Genomic DNA, 22,654 nt, shown 5'->3' with positions numbered 1-22,654 from the left:
AGATTGCGTCCACATCATTCAGCATGTCAAACTATTTCTCTGAGAAGGGTATTTTGGAATATGTTGTCCAGAAGTCAGTTGTCAGGCATCCACAGGCCTTCTTTCAGAGCTCTGTAGATCTCATTTTGAACATGTTTGTTTTAAATAAGTGAGTAAATTCCTATATTTAGCAGCTGACTAGGCCCTCTGTTTTCTATGTATTTATTCATATGCCTAATTATATTCCAATGATTACTTCCTTTACAATTAGTGGAAGTACTCATGTAATAAAGTTAGCATATGTGCATCTTCAGGAGTAGGGCTTAAATACCACAAAATTGTTCATTTCTCTTCCCAACTGTTCCTTCATTATTCAAGCTAAATAATATGGATGAGTGGAAAAAAATAAAATAGTCAAGAAATTAAGTTTTATAACAAGAATCACACCAGTTACTGCTTTATAGAGGAGGAAAAGGAAAGGAGGGGGGAGGAGGAGGGAAACGTAGTTACTGATCCAAAAACCTATCACCATAGTGCTGTCACTGACAGTGTTTCATTCTTTCCAAATGTGCCTCTTCTGATTTTGATAAATGCAAATCTTGAAACAGGTTTTAGAAAAACACAGTGCTTGTATTTTCCCTTTAGAGAAGAGAGACTTTTTTTTTTAAGAAGATCCACAACTGCAGTTTTCAGGAAAATAAATTATTTGCAGCAACTAGCACAAAAAAATGCTTTTTGAAGTACTACTTGTTATTCCTTAGAAACATATAAGCATCCTCTCTGTTTAGATCTGAAAAACCCATTCCACTTTTATTTCCACTACTAGATTGTGGGAAAAAATCTTCAGTTTTTCTACAGTAAAAAGCTACATTTCTGAGCTACAGATTTTAAAATAAAGTATTTTTTTATACCTTTGAACAATGAACTTCCATTCTGCATATTTATGCAGTCTGTGAAAAAGCAGTAAGTTGCAAGTAAGTGAAAATGTGCTGCTTAATGTATAGATTCATTCTGCTGGATGCAGTTTCTGAATGTTATGGATTATGATGAAATGCTGTGTTGGATATTATGGATTAGAATTAGAAATACGTTGACTAGATAACACAGTGGAACTTCAGTGGTTAAGTGCCATCTTTTTTGGTGCAAGGGAAGTACCTGCATACCTGAGAAAAGTACCTGCATACCTGAGAAAAATACCTGAGAAAAAGCATAGAGCCCTACCTGTTTATGTAGGGATTACCCATCTGTGCTGAGAACCCCTTTCTATTGTGGTGACAGAGGTTGATCCATTGGAAGGTTATTGCTCAACCAGGGGTCTGCCGTCATCTACACAGTTCTTAAGTATGACAACATGGAACTGCCAAGAATTTTATAGCTATGAATGTGCATTCATATAAATAACACCTGAGGTTATGTCTCTCTAATGAAGGCATGTGGAGACAAGGCACGCAAATATTTAGGTGTTGGCTTACTGTAGTCATGCAGCTTCTTTAACACGGAAGAGACGCATGTCTTTTCATAAAATGTTGTAGAAGTGCTTTTCTTCTGAGGTGCTATGTGAACAACAAGTGCACAGGGGTAGCCCAAGTTTTCATCATGAAATAGGAGATGAGAAGACAGTAGTGCGGATCTATGAAAAACTATGGAGAATTCAGAAAATTGATGTTGCTTGAAAAATGACTCCTTTTTACTGATATCATTGCTGGAAGATGAGCAGAGGCCCAAGGAAATTAGAGGGATTTTCATGAATTCCTGCTTTCTAAGAGGATTTTGAATCTGCTAGTTGAATTGTAACAATGAGGCGGTTGCTACCAGCAGCCTGCTTCAAAAGAGTAGGTGCATTTGGCATTATATATACTAGGGAGACTTACAGCCTAGCTGGTAATTTAGGGGGGTGAAGGGAGGAGGAGATATTTGAAACCTTCTGAAGGGCAGACACAACTTCTGGGTTCATGATGCTTCTTCAGTTCCTGAGGTCACAACTTGATAAAACTGGGGATAAGGAACAGATAGCAGTCTGCCCTTTTTTAGGCTCTGGTTTGGCAATTGCACATGTTCCAACAGTACATAAATGCATAATTATGAACATGGAAGTAAAGATTCTGTGTGTGTGTTCATCCTGTTTGCATAGTGTATCATCAGTTGATTCAGTGTTTTCTTAATTGTGAGTTTTATATGGATTTACTGTTCTTGAGATTTGAAGGAGTGTATGTATGAAATTGCTGAACTCCCCCCAAATGGAGTTTTAACTGTCATTTATCACCAGAGCAATAAAGGGGAGCACATTTGAGAACAGTTCGAAATAGGGTCCTTGGGAGAATTATAGAAGCTAAGCTGACTTCTAAGCCAGGAACATGATAGGAATTGTAATGAGAACAGTTATTAGTAGATACATGGAAAATATGGAGTTTGCAAAGGGACCTCACGCCTCTTGGAATTCTTGCAAGCAAGCAACAAGCCTGTAGATAAAAAGATGAGTCGGTTGTCACAACCTCCTTGGATCTTCAAGTTGCTTTGAGCCCTTGAGAACTTAAACTGATACGCAATAAAGAGAAGATCCTTTTGTAGATTAAGAGCTCGCTGAAGAAAAGGAAGTCAATGGGAGGAATATGTATTTTTCAGAGAGAGATCCCAGAGGGATGTATGCTGTTTGCCATGTTTAAAGACCTAAAAAGGGATGTGAGTATATAGGGAGACAGTGTTTGCTGCCTCTGTAAAATTATGTGTGTGTTAAAACTTAAGCTGGCTCTAAAGAAAAGTTTTGCTATATATATGAGAAATAAAATAGCAAGACTAAGGTCCATACTGTACAAAGCAATATGCTTGAACTAAAAAACGGACTCTGAATTAATTTCTTTCATTGAGGATCTTGGTCTTCCTGTGGTAAGTTCACTGTCATCTCAGTGTTCAGTAGCAGTCAAAAAGCAAATTAGAAAATCAGGAATTACAAATGGAATACCATATGAAATGGAGTGTATAATTATGCTGTAAGTCCATGTCTTTGCTGCATCTTGAATGTTGTATGGTGTTCTGACAATTCTGTCTCAAAAGGCATATAACGAAATTATAAAAGTACAAAGAATACCACAAATATTTAGAAATGTATAATGATTTCTATTTGGGATATGAATTGGACAATCTGTGTGAAAACAGATGATTGAAGTGGGGTATGTCAGAAGTTTATAAAATAGTAAGATGACTAAGGAATGTTCATTCACTTATAATCATATAATACAGCAGACACACAGCGAAGTTATTGGGCAGGGAAGTTTGGAGCAGAAAGTCCCTTTTCACACAATGCACAATTTAATTCCATATCATGTTTCCATAGTTGCTGTAGAGGCCAATAATATAATTCTAAATATAAACTAGATTATATAAACTAGAAACTGTCAATAAATACAGTGGTCTGAATGAACCCATTGATGAAATCCATAATCTGCAGTGTACCAGCAGGAAAGAGTAAGAGAAAGAGCACTCTATTACACACTCCTTCAGGTGACTACTACTGACAACTGTTAGGCAGGATATTGAGCTGGCTGAACTTTTTTCTGAGTCAGTATGTCTGTTATTTTATAAAATTAAAATTACAATGTTATAATTCTTGGGGAAGGAGGGGAGTTGCAGTGCGTGAAACTCTGCCAGGGTCCTATTGATACTTTTCCTCAGTATTGGTCTATTAAGAAAAGTGAGTATTTACCCTGTCCCTTCAATAAATCACAGCTCTAACTTTGAACTTCATAGATTTCAAGATTTGGAGAAAACCAAGACTCCACCTGTGAATCCCTAAAACATCGCAGTGCCTCCTGCCATTGCACCTCTGGAACTGTGTTGCCATTGAAGCAATGTTGCTATTAATGAGACCCTCCCAGCTGTGCCTACCTCCTGAATGCCTCCACACTGGGAAAATCCCTGCAGAGGGTGATTTGTGGTAAAGGTAAGGCAGTCTCTCTCTCTTTTTGGGGTTAATCAAGAAACCTTCTCTTAGTTTCTTCACAAGCCATTCCCCTTCTTTCTGAATGGATCTTGATCTTTGGGATAAAAATAAAGAATGGTGCAACAGAAATTTCTAACATCTTCCTTGTCTTGTGAATTGATTGTGGAGGATGTGTGTGAGCATATGTTCTAATCTTGATTTACTAATCACAGAAAAAAATCATACTGCAGCTTTGTTGAAACTTGTCTTGCAAGATACTAAAAGCTGCTGTTGACTTTAATAATGATGGAAAAAAAAAAAGAAAGATCTGGCCAGGTATTAACCTCATGCTAACCAGAGTAAAACATTCCCTGTACTGAGAACTGAAAGTCTTGTGTTTCATGATGCCAGAATAATAAAGAAGTTTGGTTATCTTAACATATTTTGTCCAGGAGGCTATTTGTTAAACTAAGGTGTGGGTTGTTTTTTTTTTTACTTTCCCTCCTCTCTAGCAAAGTGCATTGTAAAAAAATGTTTCTTCTATTGCTATTACAAATGATTAGGAAGAAATCAAATGTCCTTTGAGAGGAGTGTTGCCCTTGTTCTACAATGGAGTCTTAGTAGAGATGTTTATTTCTGTTCAATGTGTTCACATTCAGTTTTATGTCCTGTTGATATAACTCTTAGCTTACGCTGGTCTGACAAAATAATGCTTCCAGTCTTCAGGTGTTTCTGCTCTGTTACATCAATGTTGTTATATCACTATATTATTATGACAATACTGCAAACAGCTTTCCAGCAACTATTCCATAATACCACTGATGTAGCTCAGTTTGGTTAAATTTTGGAGCTGTGGAGCTCTTAAGTCACAATGTTTGGACTTCTCACTTTTATAGCGCTTGCAAATATTTCTCTTGCAGGTGCCCTGTTATGAGCATCACAGTGTGGGCCCCTGCAAGGCCAAGGTATACACGTTCTGCAGGAATAAAGATTATTCAGATGTTCCAGAAAGGATGAAGAAGTGTTGAATAAAGAAAAATGTCAGGAAATGCAGCAAGAACTGTGGCAGCCTTGTCAGAGCTGTTGTCTCTCTACAGAGCGCAGTCCCATGCTGTCTGTGGCACACCAGCAACATTCAGCTGACAGTGTGTTCCCATGCCCCTTAGGAAAAGGCACCTTTGGCCAGCAAAGCAAGAAAAAACTTCTGTGGGATTCACAGAGGGCAGGTCTGTGGTAGGGTGGAGATACTTAACATAGCTTCATGACCTAGCTTGAGGTACTGGAATGAAGGCTCACTGCGGCATCTGTAAAGAGATATATATATATATATCTCTATATCTATGTATATCTATGGTTGGAGTGTTTTTAGGTACCCAAGTTATTTCAATACATTGTGTGATGTTATCCACAAAAGATGAAAGAACTCAGGTACTTCACAAATCAAGTGTGTGTTAAAATAACTCTCCCAGTGGGCATGATGCTTTCTTTTCTCCTTTCTACCTCAAATAGCAATGGACTACATGTAGATAGGGAGCAGGACGCTGTAGCTGAAAGTAGCAGATCACCTTATGATTATGTACATAGAGCAAGAATGACAAAATAACAGAATGAATACACTGAAACAATGCAGCATTCCCTATCATAAACTTCAGCAAAAAGCTGCTGTTCAAATTGAAGTAAATCACAAATATGTCTTCTATTACAATGAAAACAAAATTGGAATAAGGCCATGCACCTAGCAATACTAAGCATGTACAACAAATTTATTGAGAAGTAGAACTGCTGTTAAGCAATGTGGCAATTTGCTATTAAGACTACGTAATACTATAGGACTATTTTTTTCAAATGTACTTCAAATGTTATCATCTACAATAGAGTATTTTTATTTTCCTACTTCACCACAATGTTTTGGCTTCTAGATAGGGCCTGTCTGTTACCTACACATCTAGGGAAGCCTTCTTAATTGACTTAATTATTAATTCCTGTGCTTTATCCATCCACGTGCAGGCTATGGTTAATGGTTATGCATATCTGCAAATTGGCTACCTCCTGTAATAACTTCTTTTTCTGACACCAAACAGATTGTTGAGTGATGCAAACTCTCCCCATAAGATTGATACCCTGATTCTTCTCTCCTAAAGCAGCTGTCACTTTGGCATCCTGAGGCTGAAATAAACTTGGCGTGCAGCCTCAGGAACACAGGATCTGAAGGGCTTGCATTCACTGCTGACAGGCACAGGCTTGTACCATGACCTGATCCCACTGTGTGGTGATTGCCCTGCCATGTGCAGTTGGTCAGCAAGTGCTTGTAACATCTGTTGATTGTTGTTTATTGTCTGCAGAACATCCATCTCCTCAGATTTCTTTTCGAGCTGCTGCACACCTGGCGGATCTGGTACTTTTATTTCCACAAATACAGACAAATCAATTCCTTCTCCCAACAATGGTCAGTTGGCTCCAGGGGTGACAGTAAAGGGCTTTCAAACTGCTATGTTGAAAGTTGGAGTGAAACAGAGAGAACTTCTGGAGTCTTTAAATATTATGTGAAAATGAAGTGATGAAATGGAACAGAAGAAATTTTTTGCCACCGAACACTTACGCTCTCATAATTAAAGCTGTAACCCACACTGTACTGCAAAAATTCCCAGAGATGGAGAGTCAGAAAGCGTCATGAGGGACATCAGTGCTTACCTACAATGAAGGATGATTTTTACTAGCACAGCGTGTTACTCAAAGGATGGGAACTGTCAGCCAAACATGCATATGTTCTGGTATCCCACCTCAGCATCTGATTGCTGTGCAGAAGCAAACTTCTGAATTTTCAGATTTAGACAAGGCTTTTATAACAAGGCAGAGGAGGAGGGAGAATCTGGAAATCAGATCTGACTGTGGGTTCTGCTGCAGCTTTCCTCTGTGATACTGGGGCACTCTTGCCCTTAAGTAGCCTATCAATCTTTTCCACTTGGAAATGGAGATTATAATACTGCCATACCTCACAGGGGAAGAACGAAAATGCTTTGAGATAGCCCTTTATGTTCTGCATGGAAAGCACATTATCACTGTAGAATAACTGCATTTGATTAGTGTTAAGAACAGATCTACAGTAAAATGGGTCAGTGTACCTTTATTTGCGCTCAGGAAGCAAATAATCATGCCTTGGTCTAACTGCCAATTAGGTTGCTGAATTGCTTAAAAGTGGACCTTGATCCTTGAAGATGCTGATTGACTTTAGAAAAAGTTGAGTAATAGGAACTGATGCATGAATTTCACACAGTGTGGTCAGAAATTCACAGTTTTCTTGCCTGTATGCTGGAAAACATACAATTTTTCTGGTGTATACTAAAAGCACGCACCCACAAGTAAAGTAAGTAATATATATGTGCGCCATGCAAGAAATGATAGGAAAGGACAGCCCTAGTGAAAACTGAGAACACATCTCCTTGGCTGTATCACCTTACCTTTTTCAGTTGTTCGTGTTTCCAGATGTATGGAATGAGCTTCGATAGGTTTGGTTTGGGCTGTTCTCTTTGAGACTGCTGGTGAGAGACACGCATAAATAAACAAGGCAGAGAACTCCCAGCACACCCACACCCAGTTAATTGCAGTTGAAGAAAATGTATATTTTAGAATAGTTCCTCTTATTGCATTAAATAAGACTGGGCTTGTTTAAATGTGAATACCACTTTGAAGTTCAAAACCTGATTTTTAGAACTCTCAGAAAGAGAATTTCTCCTGACAGAATTAATCTGGAGAGAATGACCAAGCAAGTGATGGTCTGAAAATAAACATTAGAGTAATTAAAGCATGTGGAAATGCATGCCATAAATCTTTTACCAATTTATGATGTTATTGGAATAATCGTTTAAAACGCAGTGCCTTAAATCTTGAGCCTACAAAGCACAAGTCATTTCGCATTTTCCCTAGGAAGGGCACTTGAAATTTAGATGTATAGAAGGATGGAGAAAAAATAGTGAGAAAACCAAATACACAATGAATACAAAATTCAAAACTGCATTTGAAACCTTTCCAATACAAAATGAAAATTTGCACTTTTATAATAAATGAATGACCCCTTCCTTCCTTGTCTCAGACTTTAGTTGTTTGCAACAAACGAAGAAAAAACCGAACTACTTGAAGTCAGGAAAGCCAACACGGCAGCTTCCATAAAACTCTTTGCCAAACTGATTAGCTCTGCAATTCACTCACTAAGCCTGCCTGGTCATGGCAGCATCATGCAATGAAACTTTTCATTGAATAAAACTGGAATTGCAGAGGAATTAAATTTTTTTTGTATGAATACTTCTGTAGTGCTTGTTTAAACATGAAATTGTTCCTGATTAACTCATGTGTGAGCTGTCTTATTCGTGAATGAAAAAAAGATTCTCCCTGTTAAACTTAATGTTGTTTAATAATTAAACAGTAGTAGTTAATTGGAAATTATCAGCTATGTAGACAATCCTCAGTCTTTTTCCTTTGGTGGATGTAAATGGTTAGTGATTGGATAAAGAAGTAGTATTTTTAAAAATTCTTCCTTGGATAACAGATTTTCTTAGTTTGTTGATTTTTCTTAATTTCTTAATTTGTTGGTCTAAATGAGAAAGTGAAAGTATTTGATAGTTTTTGCATGTAAAATAACGTACAGATAGATTGGCACGAAGGTAGAAGAATCCTTTGTTTCTGTGTAATAACTTATGAAGCTCCAGAAACTAAAGGTTGCATTGCTCAGCAGGGAGCTTATGAGAACTACATCAGGCTCCACATTAACTGCTATTCACATTCAGGCAAAGGAGGGAGAGAGAACAACTTGATTTTCATTCAGACAGTAGCTCAAAAACTGAGTGGACTGGGCCTTTACAGACCTTTATTTAGGAATTTTTTTTACAGCCTTTGCATAATTAACATTTTCATCATTGTTAGTAAGCACACTAGCGAGTGAGACTTAATATAAACAAAGATTGGATTTGTCCATTATGGATTGATTTAAAAGACTAAGATTAATTAAAACTATATATTGTCCAGAAAAGAAATATTTTTAAATGGTGAGCCAAACAAAGTGAAAAAGATGGCTGTGGTGCTCAGTTCTACCTTGTCCAATTTGTTCTTCAGAAATCAAGGTGTTAATCTAAAGAGAAAAGTGAATACACATTTGTTAGATTTATTTTTATTTAAAAAAGAAAAAGACTTCTATTAGAAAAGAAAAAGTAGAGAAAGTAGAGGAAGTATCTTTCTGAGGCTGCTAGCTTTAGACCTTAATCAGAGAAGCAGCCTCTGCTGGCTTTGTCCGCAGTGGTCTGAAAGCCATGTTTAAACATGCCCTGAGCACATGTCCTGTTGAATCGGTGGTAGACACTGTTTGGTTGGCACATGCGAATGAGGTGGCTGTAGTACCAAAATTGTGAAATTGTTACAGACAGTGATTATCAAAAAACCCTAAATCTATTTAAAAAAAATTTAAAAAAAAGAGTCGGATTTCTTTGCATAGTTCTTGCCAATCACTGGAAACCTCTGTGCAAACTAACTGAGCTTTACTGCCTCCATGGAAGCCAAACAGCTAGCTGGCTGCCCTTGCAGCTGGGTCTGATTAGGACCTGATGAGAGGAGTAGGTGTAACAAGTGTGGTAATGACTAAGCAGCTGCTTCCATTAGTTTGGTGCAAGGGGAGTTGGGGGTCTCAGCTACATTGTGCTGTTACACTCTAGATAGTGATCTAGAGACCAGATTCCTCAAGTGACTGTAATTCCTGGTCTTGTGCTTTGCAGACTTTGTCCTGGGGCCAGGTCCCGCATGTCCAGCACCCAGTGCAGCTCTTGGAGGTAAGTGCTATCAAGGTTGTGTGGAGTTGTGCTTTGGGTTATGGCCAAAGACTTTAGTCAGAGTCTGTGTGAGCTAGGAGAACAAAAGTGTTTTGTCCTGAACAATGATTATTTATGGCTCTTGATGGAGTTAAAATGTGTCCCATGAAGGTGGTTCTTGCTTCCCGATTTCCTGGGGAGAGTCTCCAGGGAGATCCTATGAATATCCTGCTTGTAAACCTTTTCTGTTCCTCCCCTGCTCCATGCCAGCACCTACCTTGCTTACTTTTTTAATCTCCTCTGCTAGCCTATGAGCAACAGTTGGCTGCTTTGTCCCAAATTGTCTGGAAGATGTACGTGTAGACGGACACTGAGGGAGGGTTGGCTGAAATTGCCTGAATGTTTGCATCTGGTATAGGGTTATGTGTGTCTGCCCTGGTGAACAATGGTACAAGACAAGCAAGGTTTCACGTGTAGGGCAGTGTTGTAGATTAAGGAGCGTGCATGGTATAGACAGGTCCAGGACACAGTTAATGCTACAGGTTTCACCCATGGTGATGTAAGAGATTTGGGGATATATATCTTCCTGAGAGCACCACAAAATGGGGCTGCAAAGGAGCCTATGATGTGTATAAGGATTTGTAAGCTAAGGCTCCTCTTACTGTGAGGAGAATCTTACGTAGTGGTGTATGTGGCTAGTGAATTAGAATACAAACATGGTCAAAATGACTGCAGTTTTTTGCCTTAGTTATCAGTAATTTGGAAGGAACATACTTAATTCCTTCCACAGCAATCCAAACTATGGGTGTTTAGTGCCCATTTGTCACCAGCATTTCTCTGATCTCTGCCTAGTTATGCTCATAAAGTGCCTCCAAGTATGTTTACAAAGATGTTTACTCTCCAAACAGTCCAGGCTGGTCATTCTGAAACTACTTAAGGAATGTACCTGACAACTTGGGTGGAAAAATGTTCTCTCATGGTAAAGACTGAAAGAACTGCTATATAACACTGGTTGCAGTGTTAACCAAAATTCTGAGTCTGGACTGAAATATTTCTTTCAACTCCTATTTTTTTATTTGTGTAATGCTTTGCATATTATATAGAAACATTAAGTTAAAGCCATGATACTAAATGTTAAAAGCTCAAACTTAAAGACTATAAACCTGGAATATCACATCAAATTCTAAACAATTTGTCTACAGAGGTAAAATATTTTTACTTTGCAAACCAGTAAAGAATGGCAGAATGATGTCTATAGTTTAGACATGAAAGAGAAGAAGAAAAGTTATAAAAACTTAGCAACTTCTTCATCTAAAACTGTAATTAATCTGATTTAAATATAGCAAAAAGTAAAAAAAGCCGTATGTTAGGAATCTTTCTGAAAAGATAGTAAGGAAAGAGAGATCGAGACATTCTTTGTTTAGTTATAAATGATATAAATACAATTAGTGTCAGTTCTGTATAATTCAGAACATCAAGTGTGTAAATATAACTATTTTAACATTCTGGTTTCTGGATTGTCCAGAGCAAAACATTTTGCTTACATGGTATTCAGCAGTTTGTCTTCCTTATCACTGTAAGCACCTTTATTTCTGTGCTGGTGTTTGCTTGTCCTAACATCATTGTAGAGAACCAAGAACAGCCATAGAGGATATACTGGCAAAAATAGTCTGGTAGCCTGGCTGCATAAAAATTCAGCTGTTTATTGTAGCTGTGAGATGCATCCATTCAGTAAATATAAATAATTTGGAGAACATGCAGTTATAAAAATGGCATGTGTATTGTGTTCAGGAGAAACCATCCAGAAGGTTGATCCAGGCTACTAACACTTAAAACTAGCATATGTTTCTGAACTGAAACAACTCTATAGCTTTAGAACTTGCACAGTGAACCAAACCTTTTTGGCCTGTATCATTTTTTCACCTGGAATTACATCAATTATAAAATCAAGCCCTTTAGTTTTAATGAAATGGGAAGGGGATGTTTACATATTTTGGCTTTTCAGGAGCATTTGATGTGTTGCAGTAGACCTGCACAGCTGAGTACCCACAAGTTATATATTTCTTTGTGTAGTATGTTTTGTTCATATAATTGATAAATGTTCAGAAATGTAAAGCATTGTGCCTTGCTTTCCTTCTAGGGAAAGCCTAAAATGTCTTATCAAGCTCTGGCTTTTTCCATCCCACCTCTTCTATTTTCCAGGAATGATTTTTTTCCTTTGTTATTAACGACACGGTTGTATGGAGGAGGAAAGTATTGCTGGCACTAGGACTTGCTCAGTTATGTCGACACAGCAGGAGAACACCTTGTAGCCCTTTGGCCGAGTATCAACACACCATTAATACGCAGGCAGCTTGAAAACTCGGCAATAGCAGAGTGTTTGTTACAAAAAAGAGAGACAGCTTTGATGTGGCCATTGCCTTTCTTAGAATAATCCTGTTACTATGCATAGCAGAGTGCTCACATTTAATTGGTCATCATACCTGATCTTGGTCCCCCTTTATATAGGGATGAAAGAAAGGAGGTATTCCTGAAGTACCTGTTAGTTGTAGATAACCCACAGTGTGTTTGTTTTGGAGGAAGAGCAAAGGAAGGAAACTGACATTTTTTTAAAAATTTTTTTCTCTCCTCATCTAGAGCAAATGAAAATAGTACAAAATGATAAAAGACCATCCAAGGTAAGGGTAAGCTGTTTGTGTGCAGTTCTGCTCCACCCTGTATATGATCTATTTTTGTTGTTCCTGCTGTGGTCACTTGAGACAGATTTTAATATAACCATGTCTTGGAATGCTTGTTACTGCATCTGGAGATGAGAAAACTGTCTCCCCTCAGCAACCTCTGTGAATAACAACAAACAGGTATAACATGCCCAGGCAGCGCTGGTTGGAGGGAGGGAGGGAGGGAGAGGGAGAAGTCAGATGAACCTAACATGCCAGTATCATTCAGATGGCTCTGGATGAAAGTATTTCTGTGACTCCTTACACAAGTTATTGAGTACAAGCATTACTTAAAAAGTAACTATAGTTATTATAAGCATACAAGTTTTAATGGTCCCGAAGGGCAAACTGCTAAGACTTTGATACAGACTTCAACGCTATTTTGAAAGACTTGTTTTCAAATCTTTACTAATTACTGTGAAATACGTGGATTGTAGTAAGCCTGCTTTCTTGTAATTAGTCTGTGACTCTTCACTCTTATGGTCCTTTAGTGAAACCGTAGGGCAGTGTTTATGCCAGTACAGTTTTCTGCCCTGGCAGTGACTGTGAAGTGATTGAGCACTGGATTAAAACTTTGAATGAGTTGGGCATGAAGAGCAAGCAGGGAAGGACTCTACTAGCAATAAATATCTGGGAGCCTAATTTAACAAATTGTTTTGTTTCCACATTAGATGCACACTTTTGGTGCGTTTTCTCCTCTCTTTTGATCAAGTGTGGTTTGGACTTGAGCCAAAGACTTGCCTATACTTGGAGTTATCCTAGAATAATTACTCTGGAAAAAGTAGCCTGGATTAACTCCATTCCAGGAGCATAGTACTGTTACAGAAGGAGTTACTTAGAGTATCAACATATGAGTGCTCTGTCTCGATTGTTCTTTTCTCACTTTTTCTGGAATCTCTTGTGTGAGAAGAAAAGCTTCTCTCTTTGTATCTTGTGTATCAGTAGAAAAGAAGAACAGATCATGCTGCTTGGGATTCGTGAGGTTTTAAAACCTTGCATCCACTTCCCTAAAGTGGAGCGCTAAACCAAGACTGATAAAAACAGACCAAAAGCTTTCTCTCTTGAGTGGATGAAGTGCATTAAGGTATGCTTGCAAATACCCTTTTGGAGTTATGGGTGAAACTGTGAGATAAAATCATCTGGGATCCAAACCCACATATTGTTTTCAAACAATTAACAAGTAGGGGTAAGAAATTCTCAGAGAACTTAAGATGCTGGAGGAAGGAGGTTTAAAGACAACTTGTACGTAGTTTTGAGTCTGTCCTCACGTGCTGTCTGAAGAGTGTGGAAAACACATGGTCAGTGCCTTGACGTGCCGCTGGGCATCACCCAGAGCGGTATCAGCTTTCACCGTGCCCCGTGGGGGGTCTCTGTCTTTCTCACCGCCGGTACCTGCGCGCTGCGGCCTGGCCCTCACCTGCGGCCATAACCCGCCCCCCAGCACGGCTTTATTTTCAACCGTGAAGAGCAGACACCCGAGGTTGGGGGCGCAGGAGGCGGGGTCCCCTGCGGGCCCCGGGAAGCGGCTGGCGACCCGCGGGCGGGGCGGCGCCCTCGGCTGCCTTTCCCGGCGGCAGGGGACCAGGCCCCGGGGGACATTTTGTGCTGTGCCAGGCCGTGCCCGCCGCGGCGGGGGCGCGGGGCTCCTCGGCGGGGAGTCGCCGCTCGGGGGCCGGGCAGCCCGCGACGGCGGAGGGCGGGGCGGGGCGGGTTCCGTCACGGCGCGCGGAGCCGGCGGGGCACAACGGGCGCCCTCAGCGCGCGGAGCGGCGGCGGAGCTGAGCAGCAGGTTCCCGTGGCCGGCAAGAGCAGATGGCGGCCGCGCTCCTTTTCTACCTGCCCCTCCTGCCGGGGCTGGCCGGCGCCTTCAACCTGGACGCAGACAACGTGATCAGCCGGCGCGGGGAGCCGGGCAGCCTCTTCGGCTTCTCCCTGGCCATGCACCGGCAGCTGCAGCCACAGGAGAAACGGCTGTAAGTGCTCCCGCGCCCCGCCTGGCCCCGTCCCGGGCCGTCCGCAGGGACCCTCCTCCCACTGCCAGGAAACTTCCCCTGGCGGCGGGCCGGGGCCGCCAGCCCCCACCTGGTGGCCGGCCGCTGGCGGCGGGGAGCGGGGCCGGGCGGCAGGGCGCCCCGCGGGGCAGGGCGGGGGGGGTGGGGGTGGATCGGAGAGACTGGGCGGCACCTGCAGCGGGGTGCTGCGGCGCTGCAGGCCGCCCGGAGGCAACGTGCGCCCGGGCGGAGCGGCGGGGACGTGCCGGGGAGCGAGGTGCCGCCCCGCCCTCCCCGGTGGCCTGCGGGGAAACGTTCCCCGCTGGGAAACCTTCCCGCCTCAGCCGCGACAGCGGTCTCCTGCGCGGGCTCCGCCGGCGGTGTCCGGTGGCAGGCGGCTGTGCCCGCGGGGCCCGGAGGGAGCGGGGCGCCGGGAGGCTGGAGCGCGGGGCAGCGCCAACCTGCTCCGCCGGTGCCCCGGGGCTGCGGGGTGCCTGTCCAGGCTCTCGGGTTTGTTCTTCTTGTGCGTACCCAGCCTCGGGTAACGCAGGGTCTGCTGTTTCAGACGGAACCTGCCTGGGAGTGCGGGTGGGAGGTAGTACAAGGAAGTTAGCAAAAATAAGTCAGTGTTGATGGCGTATGGGTGAAAGCTAGGAACTTATTTTGGAGAAATTCACAAAGCAAAGTAAGGCGCTCATATATTTTCAGGATCCTTGCCTCTTTGTGACCGTATCTGAGCAGTGTCAGACCCCACCCTATCCAGTAGTGTTGGATGGAGTGTGTCTTGTATAAGGTATTGTTATTAAATAAATGTCCCTTCCTCAAATATTTAGTTTTAATTCAAGGGAAAACAAGCCCGTAATCCATATAGAGTTAATGGGAGAAGGAAGCTGGAAAGAAATCGTATCCTTTGTAAAGTTATCTGGTAAACTTACTGAAAAGTTCTGTGGGCCGATTTTGCTCATGCTTGCGTTCTGTGTGATTTCATAAAAGTTACAGTGTGTAAAGGAGTATAAATCACAAATACCTGCGTACTGTCTTCCATCTAGTTGACAAAATGTCCCATGGTATCCTGAAGAATGAAATACAAATCTATGAGCTTCTTTTCAGAGGCCTTTATCTTAATTCTTAACAGGATTGCTCTTACATTGGTCTCATTTTAGTTCTACGAAGAAAGCAGTGCCTGAAGCTTGTTAGTTTCCCATTGTATTGCCAATATTGGTAGAATGAGTGTGTCAGAATATACAGACATAAAGCCTATTACTAAGAAATCAGAAGAAACCCAAGAGCAGTCACAGTATCCAAGCTAATCTGTAATGTTTGGCTGAAATGCTTCAGAGATTATTAGCATGAAAGTTCTGTATTGTATGTATAGTAAGTGCTTCCTCAGGCAATCCAAATCTGGGGACAGAGCAGAGCCAGATGCTATCTGCCTTGACATGGCTTTCTGAATCCAGGCTTTCATGAGAAGCAAGGGTCTCTGTTAGAGACAAAACCAGGCTAGAGAAGCTGTGGTTTATGGTGATGTGCACTTCTGAGTATGAGACATCTTGGCTATTTTTAAAATCTGTTGATGAGTTTTAGCACAAAGAATTTGAGTGCTACCCCGGGTAGCTGCTGGGTAGTACTCTTGGCATGAAACCTTTTATCTTGCATAGGTATGTTAGTCATTTTGAGCATAATTTTTCTGTCTGTAAGAGTAGTAGTGCGTGGCTGTAAGAGAACAAGACATTAAACATGCTGAGCTGTAACTTTCATAGGGACAGAGGTGTGTTTAGCTTGCTTTGTGTAAGTTCTGTCTGATGAAACAGATGGGAGTTTTGGTGGGGAAACTCGAAGTGAAGCCTCCCCTGTTAGGCTGCATCTTTATATCGGTTAAAAATGAGTGATGTTGAACTGATACTGAATGATTTGTGCGGCCTGTTCCACGGAAACCGTGTGCAGCTTCTAAATAGTTTGATTCTTTGTAGGTGGAACAAGCAGTGTCTTCTGTCCAGATACTCAGTGAAGGTGGAGAGTTATGAGAAAGGAGAGAATACTGAGGTCTCCTACTGAAAACCAAGTATGTCTAATGCCTGTATGCTGCCCATTATCTATAATAGCAGGAATTTTAGTAGTTGGTTCTCAGGGGTGCAATACCTCTGCATTCCCAACTGTATTTTGGGCCATGTCTTAACCTCTACTGTAAAGGTGATTTTATGTGCAGCTATCATTTAGTCAGGTGGAAGTATTTATTTTACCCCTTCTTCTCAAATGGATGCTAACTTCAAAGCTCAGTTACAGTTTGAGCGTGAACACTGTTAAGTAGTTGCCAAAAATATACAAACCCCATTTTATCGTTGAAACTTAATTACAAGTGACACTCGGGTTCCCATCTGGAAGGGACCCCCATTCCAAAAAAACCTGTCAACCCAAGCACCTCCGTGCCCATCCAATTTTACAAAATTAGTAACTGCAAGATCAGTCACTCCTTGGAAGAACAAACAAATGAAGGAAGGTGAAATACATGAATTCTATTTGAGGGCTGTTTTAGTCTGTGGCTTGGAGTAAGGCTTGGTAAAACAAACTAAAGGATGTGTAATTTTTCTCTTGCCTCACTTAAGTGGTTCTTAAGTGAAATGGTTCCTTCTTCTTCACACAGGATAATTAAGAGTTAAGCATTATGAAAATCCTCTATAAAGATGAGGGTGGAGAATGTCTGGGAAGTGTGACAAATAAAGGTACAGCTGAAACAGCCTTTGATTAAACATGGTATTTGCTTTTGATCACCTTTTTTCTTAGTCACAGGATACTGTGGATTGCGTATGAGCTTTGAATGGCAATCTTTTCATTTATTAGTGTTAGCTACTAATGCCATATTTGCTAATGAGGAATGAATTAACTTGCAAAAGTATGGGTAGATGACTGTTCAACTGCTTTGACTTTAATTGTAAATGGTACTGAGTGTAAGTCTATGGACTAGTACAGGATTTCGTTTTTCTTTGTGAAAATCTTTGGGTGAGAGAAGTTGGAAAGTTTGTCAGTTGGAGAGGAGAAAAACTTTATTAATTCACGATGATGGAAAGTGGACTGCTAATGGCATGGGGGTGTGAAAGAGAGCTGAATGCAGTCTTAATGTGCATCAGGGGAGCATTAACATTGGAGGTACTAAGGGCAGCCTGGCTGGATTTCTGTGTACGGTTCTAGTTCATTGTCAAGCACAGTGAATCAGGTAACAGAAAAGGCTAATGGAGCTCTAAGAGAGCTGGGCTTGTTGCCCTGTATAAGATTGTTCTGATTTTAATCTGTCGATATGATGAAAATAAGAGAGTTCTGGTTCTACGAGGGAGTGGTGGCACAACAGCAACGCATTTTGTTTGCAAACTGGAAGAAGGTTTGTAACTTGGAGGGGCCTGAGACTCAGGAACAGCCTAGCTATAGGATTAATGTGGTTAAAGTTTTAAGTAGTCCCGTGATGGAGAATGTGAGTGTGTCTAGTATCTGTAAATGGGGATTGCACTAGCTATTTATGTTTATTAGGTACTATATAGTATAAGTAAGTTACTATTATAATAAATATATTATTACTAGCTACCCTATATATAGTGAGTATAGTCACATGTGTAATCTTATATATATAGAATATATATATAAATTATATATATGTATATATACTCTGTGTAAGATATCCAGCAGGTCCATTCCAGTCCTTTTTGGTTGTAATTCACAATGATTTAAGCAAATATCTTGAATTAGAACACAACCCCTGAGAATACCTAAATTTAAGTATAACTGTACTTGCAGGTAATTGTGGTGTTATTTTCAGTAGAAGTATGGAGCTGAATTCATGTAGGCTTCTTGTTATTAAGGCAAAAAAAGATGAGATAGTAGTAATCAACATTCAAGATCTTCTCATTGGCTGAAAAGCTGTATGGTTGAAGGTGGTGGATAGGCACTTAATGTCAAGACTGCACTGCCCATTAGCAGCCATAAAGTCCTTAAAAATTGCAGTAGCTTATTGAAATTTTTATTTGTGACAGGTTTTGCTGATACTGCATATCTACTGTGAGCTGTTACATTAATACACAACAAAGTTGCCTTGGGTCAGCAGGGCTGCTGACATTGCTGTACTGCTATAGTGCATGCTCAGTGGCATTTAGCCAGTGCTGCTGTGTTGACTGAGGGCTTGTGCTCATAGACACTTTGCTCTAGCCACAAAAGAGCTGGACTGTGCTGGTCTGCAGTAGTAAAGGATGGTTTCTGCTTGCAGAGGTGGTGTAGTGTAATTCAAGCTTCAGGTGGACTGAATTAATAACAGTGCACATCTACATCTTCAGGATTTAAATGCTTTAATAATGCTGGTCTGTAGTGCTTCTGTCAATTAAAAAAAAAGGATTTATAATTAATTTTCCTTTTTTTTTTTTTTTTAAGACTGCGTCCTTGCTGTCTCATTGCACTTAGTATTTTTTTTTTTCCTTGAGTGTCTCTCTGGTTTTGTCTATGCAAGCTAACCTTGGATAACCTGCTTGGCATGCTTGATTACTTTCTTAATTTGTGATAGTAGGGGAGTTTGTGTTTGAGATTGATCCTGACCTTTGCCACAGGACACCTAATGAAGTTGGGAAGGAGGAAGGAGGAGTAGTTTAAGAGTTTCCCTATAGTGGTAAGGGAAAGATTTTTGAAAAGAAGATTCATCATACTAATATCTTGGGTGAATAAATTGAGAAAGGGGAAAGAAAGTGGAATTGCTATAGGTGGAGTCAAACTGCAGAAGGCAAGCTTTTTCCCAGTGCTAAGTTTGAGTTGTGCTGTGGGTTATCTGTGGCAGAGACACAGCTGACAGGTTGTCCTGGTTTCAGCAGGGATAGTGTTAATTTTCTTCCTAGCAGCTGGTATAGTGCTGTGTTTTGGATTTAGGATGAGAATAATGTTGATAACACACTGACGTTATTAGTTGTTGCCAGGCAGTCAAGGACTTCAGCTTCTTGGGCGCTCCCCACCTTCTAGTTGGCAGGGGACACAGCCAGGACAGCTGACCCAAACTGGCCAATGGGATATTCCATACCATATGACATCATGCTCAGTATGTAACTAGGATGTGGGCCAGGAGGCGGTACGGCTCAGGAGCTAGCTAAGCATTGGCTTCGGGTGGTGAGCAATTGTGCTGTGCCTCACTTATTTTGTATATTCTACTATTATCATCATCATCATCCTTTTCTGTCCTATTAAACTGTCTTTATCTCAACCCATGAGTTTTAACTTTTTTTTTTTTTTTTTTTTTTAATTCTCTCTCCTATCCCACTGTGGTGGGGGGAGTAAGCGAGCAGCTGTGTGGTTGTTTTAGCTGCCTGCCAGGTTAAGCCACAACACAGGTTTACAGGTGTATACAGAAGATTGGAAACTCTATCATATATTGTCACTGTCTGACTCCCGTTCTTGCAGGTGGAAAAGAAGAGGTCAACATCTTTATTTTTGGGGTTTTTTTTGTTGTTGTTTTCCTCAAAGGAACGGGAAATAATTGTGCACTGCAGAACTCTACTAAGGCAAGAAGGATGAAATGGAGCATTGAGCTGATACACACTAGGAAGTTGTACTAGTGTAACCGCTTCTATCAGTATAGAAAAAGAGCAGACCCTGCAAGGCACTAGTGAAGTCACAGGTCATACAGCAAAAATGTGCTTCTACCAGGACAGTTCAGTCCAGGTGGCTCTAAAAAGGATGTGTCAGGAAAGGTATGCTATGGTACAGTCCTTTGCCGTTAGCTATGTAAGTTCACGGGTTCGACTTCACTGCAGCATTAGCTGGTGTGACAGGTGTTCATAGTGTAAAGTTAGCCTTCCCACACGGTGAGTGGCAAACCTCTTATCCCTGTCCTCCATTCCCCTGAGAAACGTGTCTTTCAAGAGGTCATATACTTTCCAGATCACATTTTTTTCTGTGGTTACCTGTAGGTGCATAAGAATCTTAAGCAACCCTGTGGTAGATGTGTTATTTTTCTTATGCTAATGTTATTAAGAATTAACAAAATTCATTGCTGTGCTAGTGGGAGCCTTCCATGAGTAAGGACTGTAGCATATGCCTTTTGTCAGCAGTGATGATAAATAGCCTTATGTGCAGACTCCAGCTTTGAGAAACAGCCTAGGCTATCAGCTTCAATTATAGCTCATAAAATGGTTATGCTCTTACTGGAAGTTGCTTGTACCTTGGTTTCATAGCTTTTTGGTTTTATCTATGCTAAGTCTGATTGATGAATCAGTTTGTAATGTAAGAGGTACCACGTCTTTGAGGTTGCTAAATTTAGCATAACATTTACAGAGTAGATGTGATGACAGGTTTAGAAGCATTTTGGCTATGCTTTCTTATTTTTAAATGTCTCAATAGATGTGAATGGAAATTTGTAGAGGCACGAATTTCTCTCTCTTCAGTCTGTGTGTTTGGAAAGAGAAGGGTGTTCTGTAAGTGGTTACTCCGTGTAAAACACGGGCCTGCCAAGCCATTCCAAGAGCATTAAAATATAAGTGATGGCTCAATTAACCAAAATTGCTTTAAGTTTCTCTGATCCAAGTCTGTTGTACTCATCCCTTTCTAAAAGCATGGAATTTATACCAGGTGGTACTTACTAAATAATGTTAAGATATAAATCAACCCCAATGAACATGGCATATGCTAGCCCAGCAAGCTCTTTTGTGTTCAAAGTATTAGACACGTCTCAGATTAAAAACTTAATCTTGCATCCTCTAAAACTAGCAAGGTTAAAATAGCGTAGCTGGAACAAAATAATACTATGCAGTCAAGGACAGACCTTGATCTCAGGAAGGAGGAGAAAGGCTTTTCTCTTTACTAGATTGAATGAAAACTAATGAACTGCACAAAATATGAGCTAAGGACAAAGGAAAAGCATTCTCCTTGACAAGCTGTTGTGTACTTGAGCAGTGGCTGTGGTTCCTGACAATTCTGCTTAATGGTGCCCAAAGGCTGGGCAAGAAAGTGTTGCGGTAGATGGCTCAGTTGGAAAAAACAGCAACTATTCTCTTGCTTTTCAAACTAAGCTGATGTAGGCACAAACAGATGGGCAAAGTAGACATGCCTGTGTATGTCTGACACGAAGCCTTCAATGAAACTGGAATCATTGTGAAGAGGAGTCGTAGTCCTTAATGGTGTTTGCTCTAAATATTGGGGGGGGGGGGGGGGGGGGGGAGTCATCTGATACCATCTTAGTCTGATGTATAGTTTAGTTCGAGAACTGTAGTTGTAAGTTGGATGGGCTAAAATGTGTTTGAAGAGCATAACTACTTACCATCTAAAACCTGAAGTGGGAGTGAGCTGGAGAAGCATTTTTTTTCTGCAGTTCCCTTCATTCAATGAGAGGTGAGGCGCTGGGGTGCTGCGTAGGGCTTGTGTGCTGTGTGCATGCTCTGCCCTGGTCCTCAGCCATGCAGGCTGGAGCTGAGTGAACAGCCAGGGCTCTCCGTGGCACCAGCATCCTGAAAGCCTCAGCTGGCACAGCTGCTTGAAGCTCATTGCTGTCCTGATCTTACGGACTGCCTGGCACAAGAAAATTTATGGTGCTCTTAATGTGCTCTTACTTAAAATGTGACCCTATCAGCTGTAGAAGGGTAGAAAGTGAGGGAGACAGAATATTGATCAAGATGCAGGGCTGTAGAGTGAACCATTCAAGTATATGAAGTACGTGGCATGCACAACACAAGGCCTACCTTCTGTGTGCTGCTTCGTTCCAAAGCAGCAGGATTTGGGCCAGATATGCCAGGAGTCCTTCTGCAACAGGGGCATTGAAGGGAACGCTATATGGTTACACTATTTATGAACTGGAATCTTAAAATTTAGCATTTTTATTTGAGGACATGGTTTTCCTATGGTTTCTGTTTTCTTTTTCCAAATTTTCTGAGGTCTTGAGAGTAGCAAAGAGCTTTCAAACAGGTGTGCAAAGAGAGGTGAGATGTACTGGTAGTGTTGGGCACAGAGGTGCAGCTGTGTCAGAATTATTATCAGAAGATAGGCTACAATTTCTGTATCAATTTCACTCTTGTGCGGGCTACCTTGATGGTGAATAAGACTCTTTAAGCTGGCATATACTTAAAGAATAAACCATAAGGCAACCCTGCCATCAGGTATGGATCTGTCTTCATCCAGATGTGGAGTTTTATGTACTGCATTGTCTGCTGTTAAAAATACCATTCATCTGTGTAGAGAGTCCTAATTCATCCCTTTCTTTGTTATGATCTAGTAGAAAAATGTCTTGTACTGTGGCAGGAAATAATA

At 41.0% G+C, this 22,654-nt stretch overlaps 1 protein-coding gene across 3 annotated transcripts in view; it reads left to right on the top strand.

Moving 5' to 3' along the window:
• The first annotated feature begins 14,105 nt into the window (after positions 1 to 14,105).
• Positions 14,106 to 22,654, top strand: part of ITGA6 (integrin subunit alpha 6) — a 45,552-nt gene continuing 37,003 nt past the window's right edge. Inside the window, exon 1 of one of the 3 annotated variants that reach the window (XM_075756653.1) lies at positions 14,106 to 14,377. In XM_075756653.1, the coding sequence (XP_075612768.1) occupies positions 14,217 to 14,377 (161 nt within the window). In that variant the 5' untranslated portion in view covers positions 14,106 to 14,216. The remainder of the gene's footprint in view (positions 14,378 to 22,654) is intronic. The other 2 variants (XM_075756651.1, XM_075756652.1) reach the window with 2 other exon arrangements.

The sequence above is a fragment of the Balearica regulorum genome, chromosome 6 (assembly GCF_011004875.1).
Source record: "Balearica regulorum gibbericeps isolate bBalReg1 chromosome 6, bBalReg1.pri, whole genome shotgun sequence".
Lineage (NCBI taxonomy): Eukaryota > Metazoa > Chordata > Aves > Gruiformes > Gruidae > Balearica > Balearica regulorum.
Note: the sequence above shows the minus strand (reverse complement) of the source record. Positions and strands in the feature narration are given on the sequence as shown.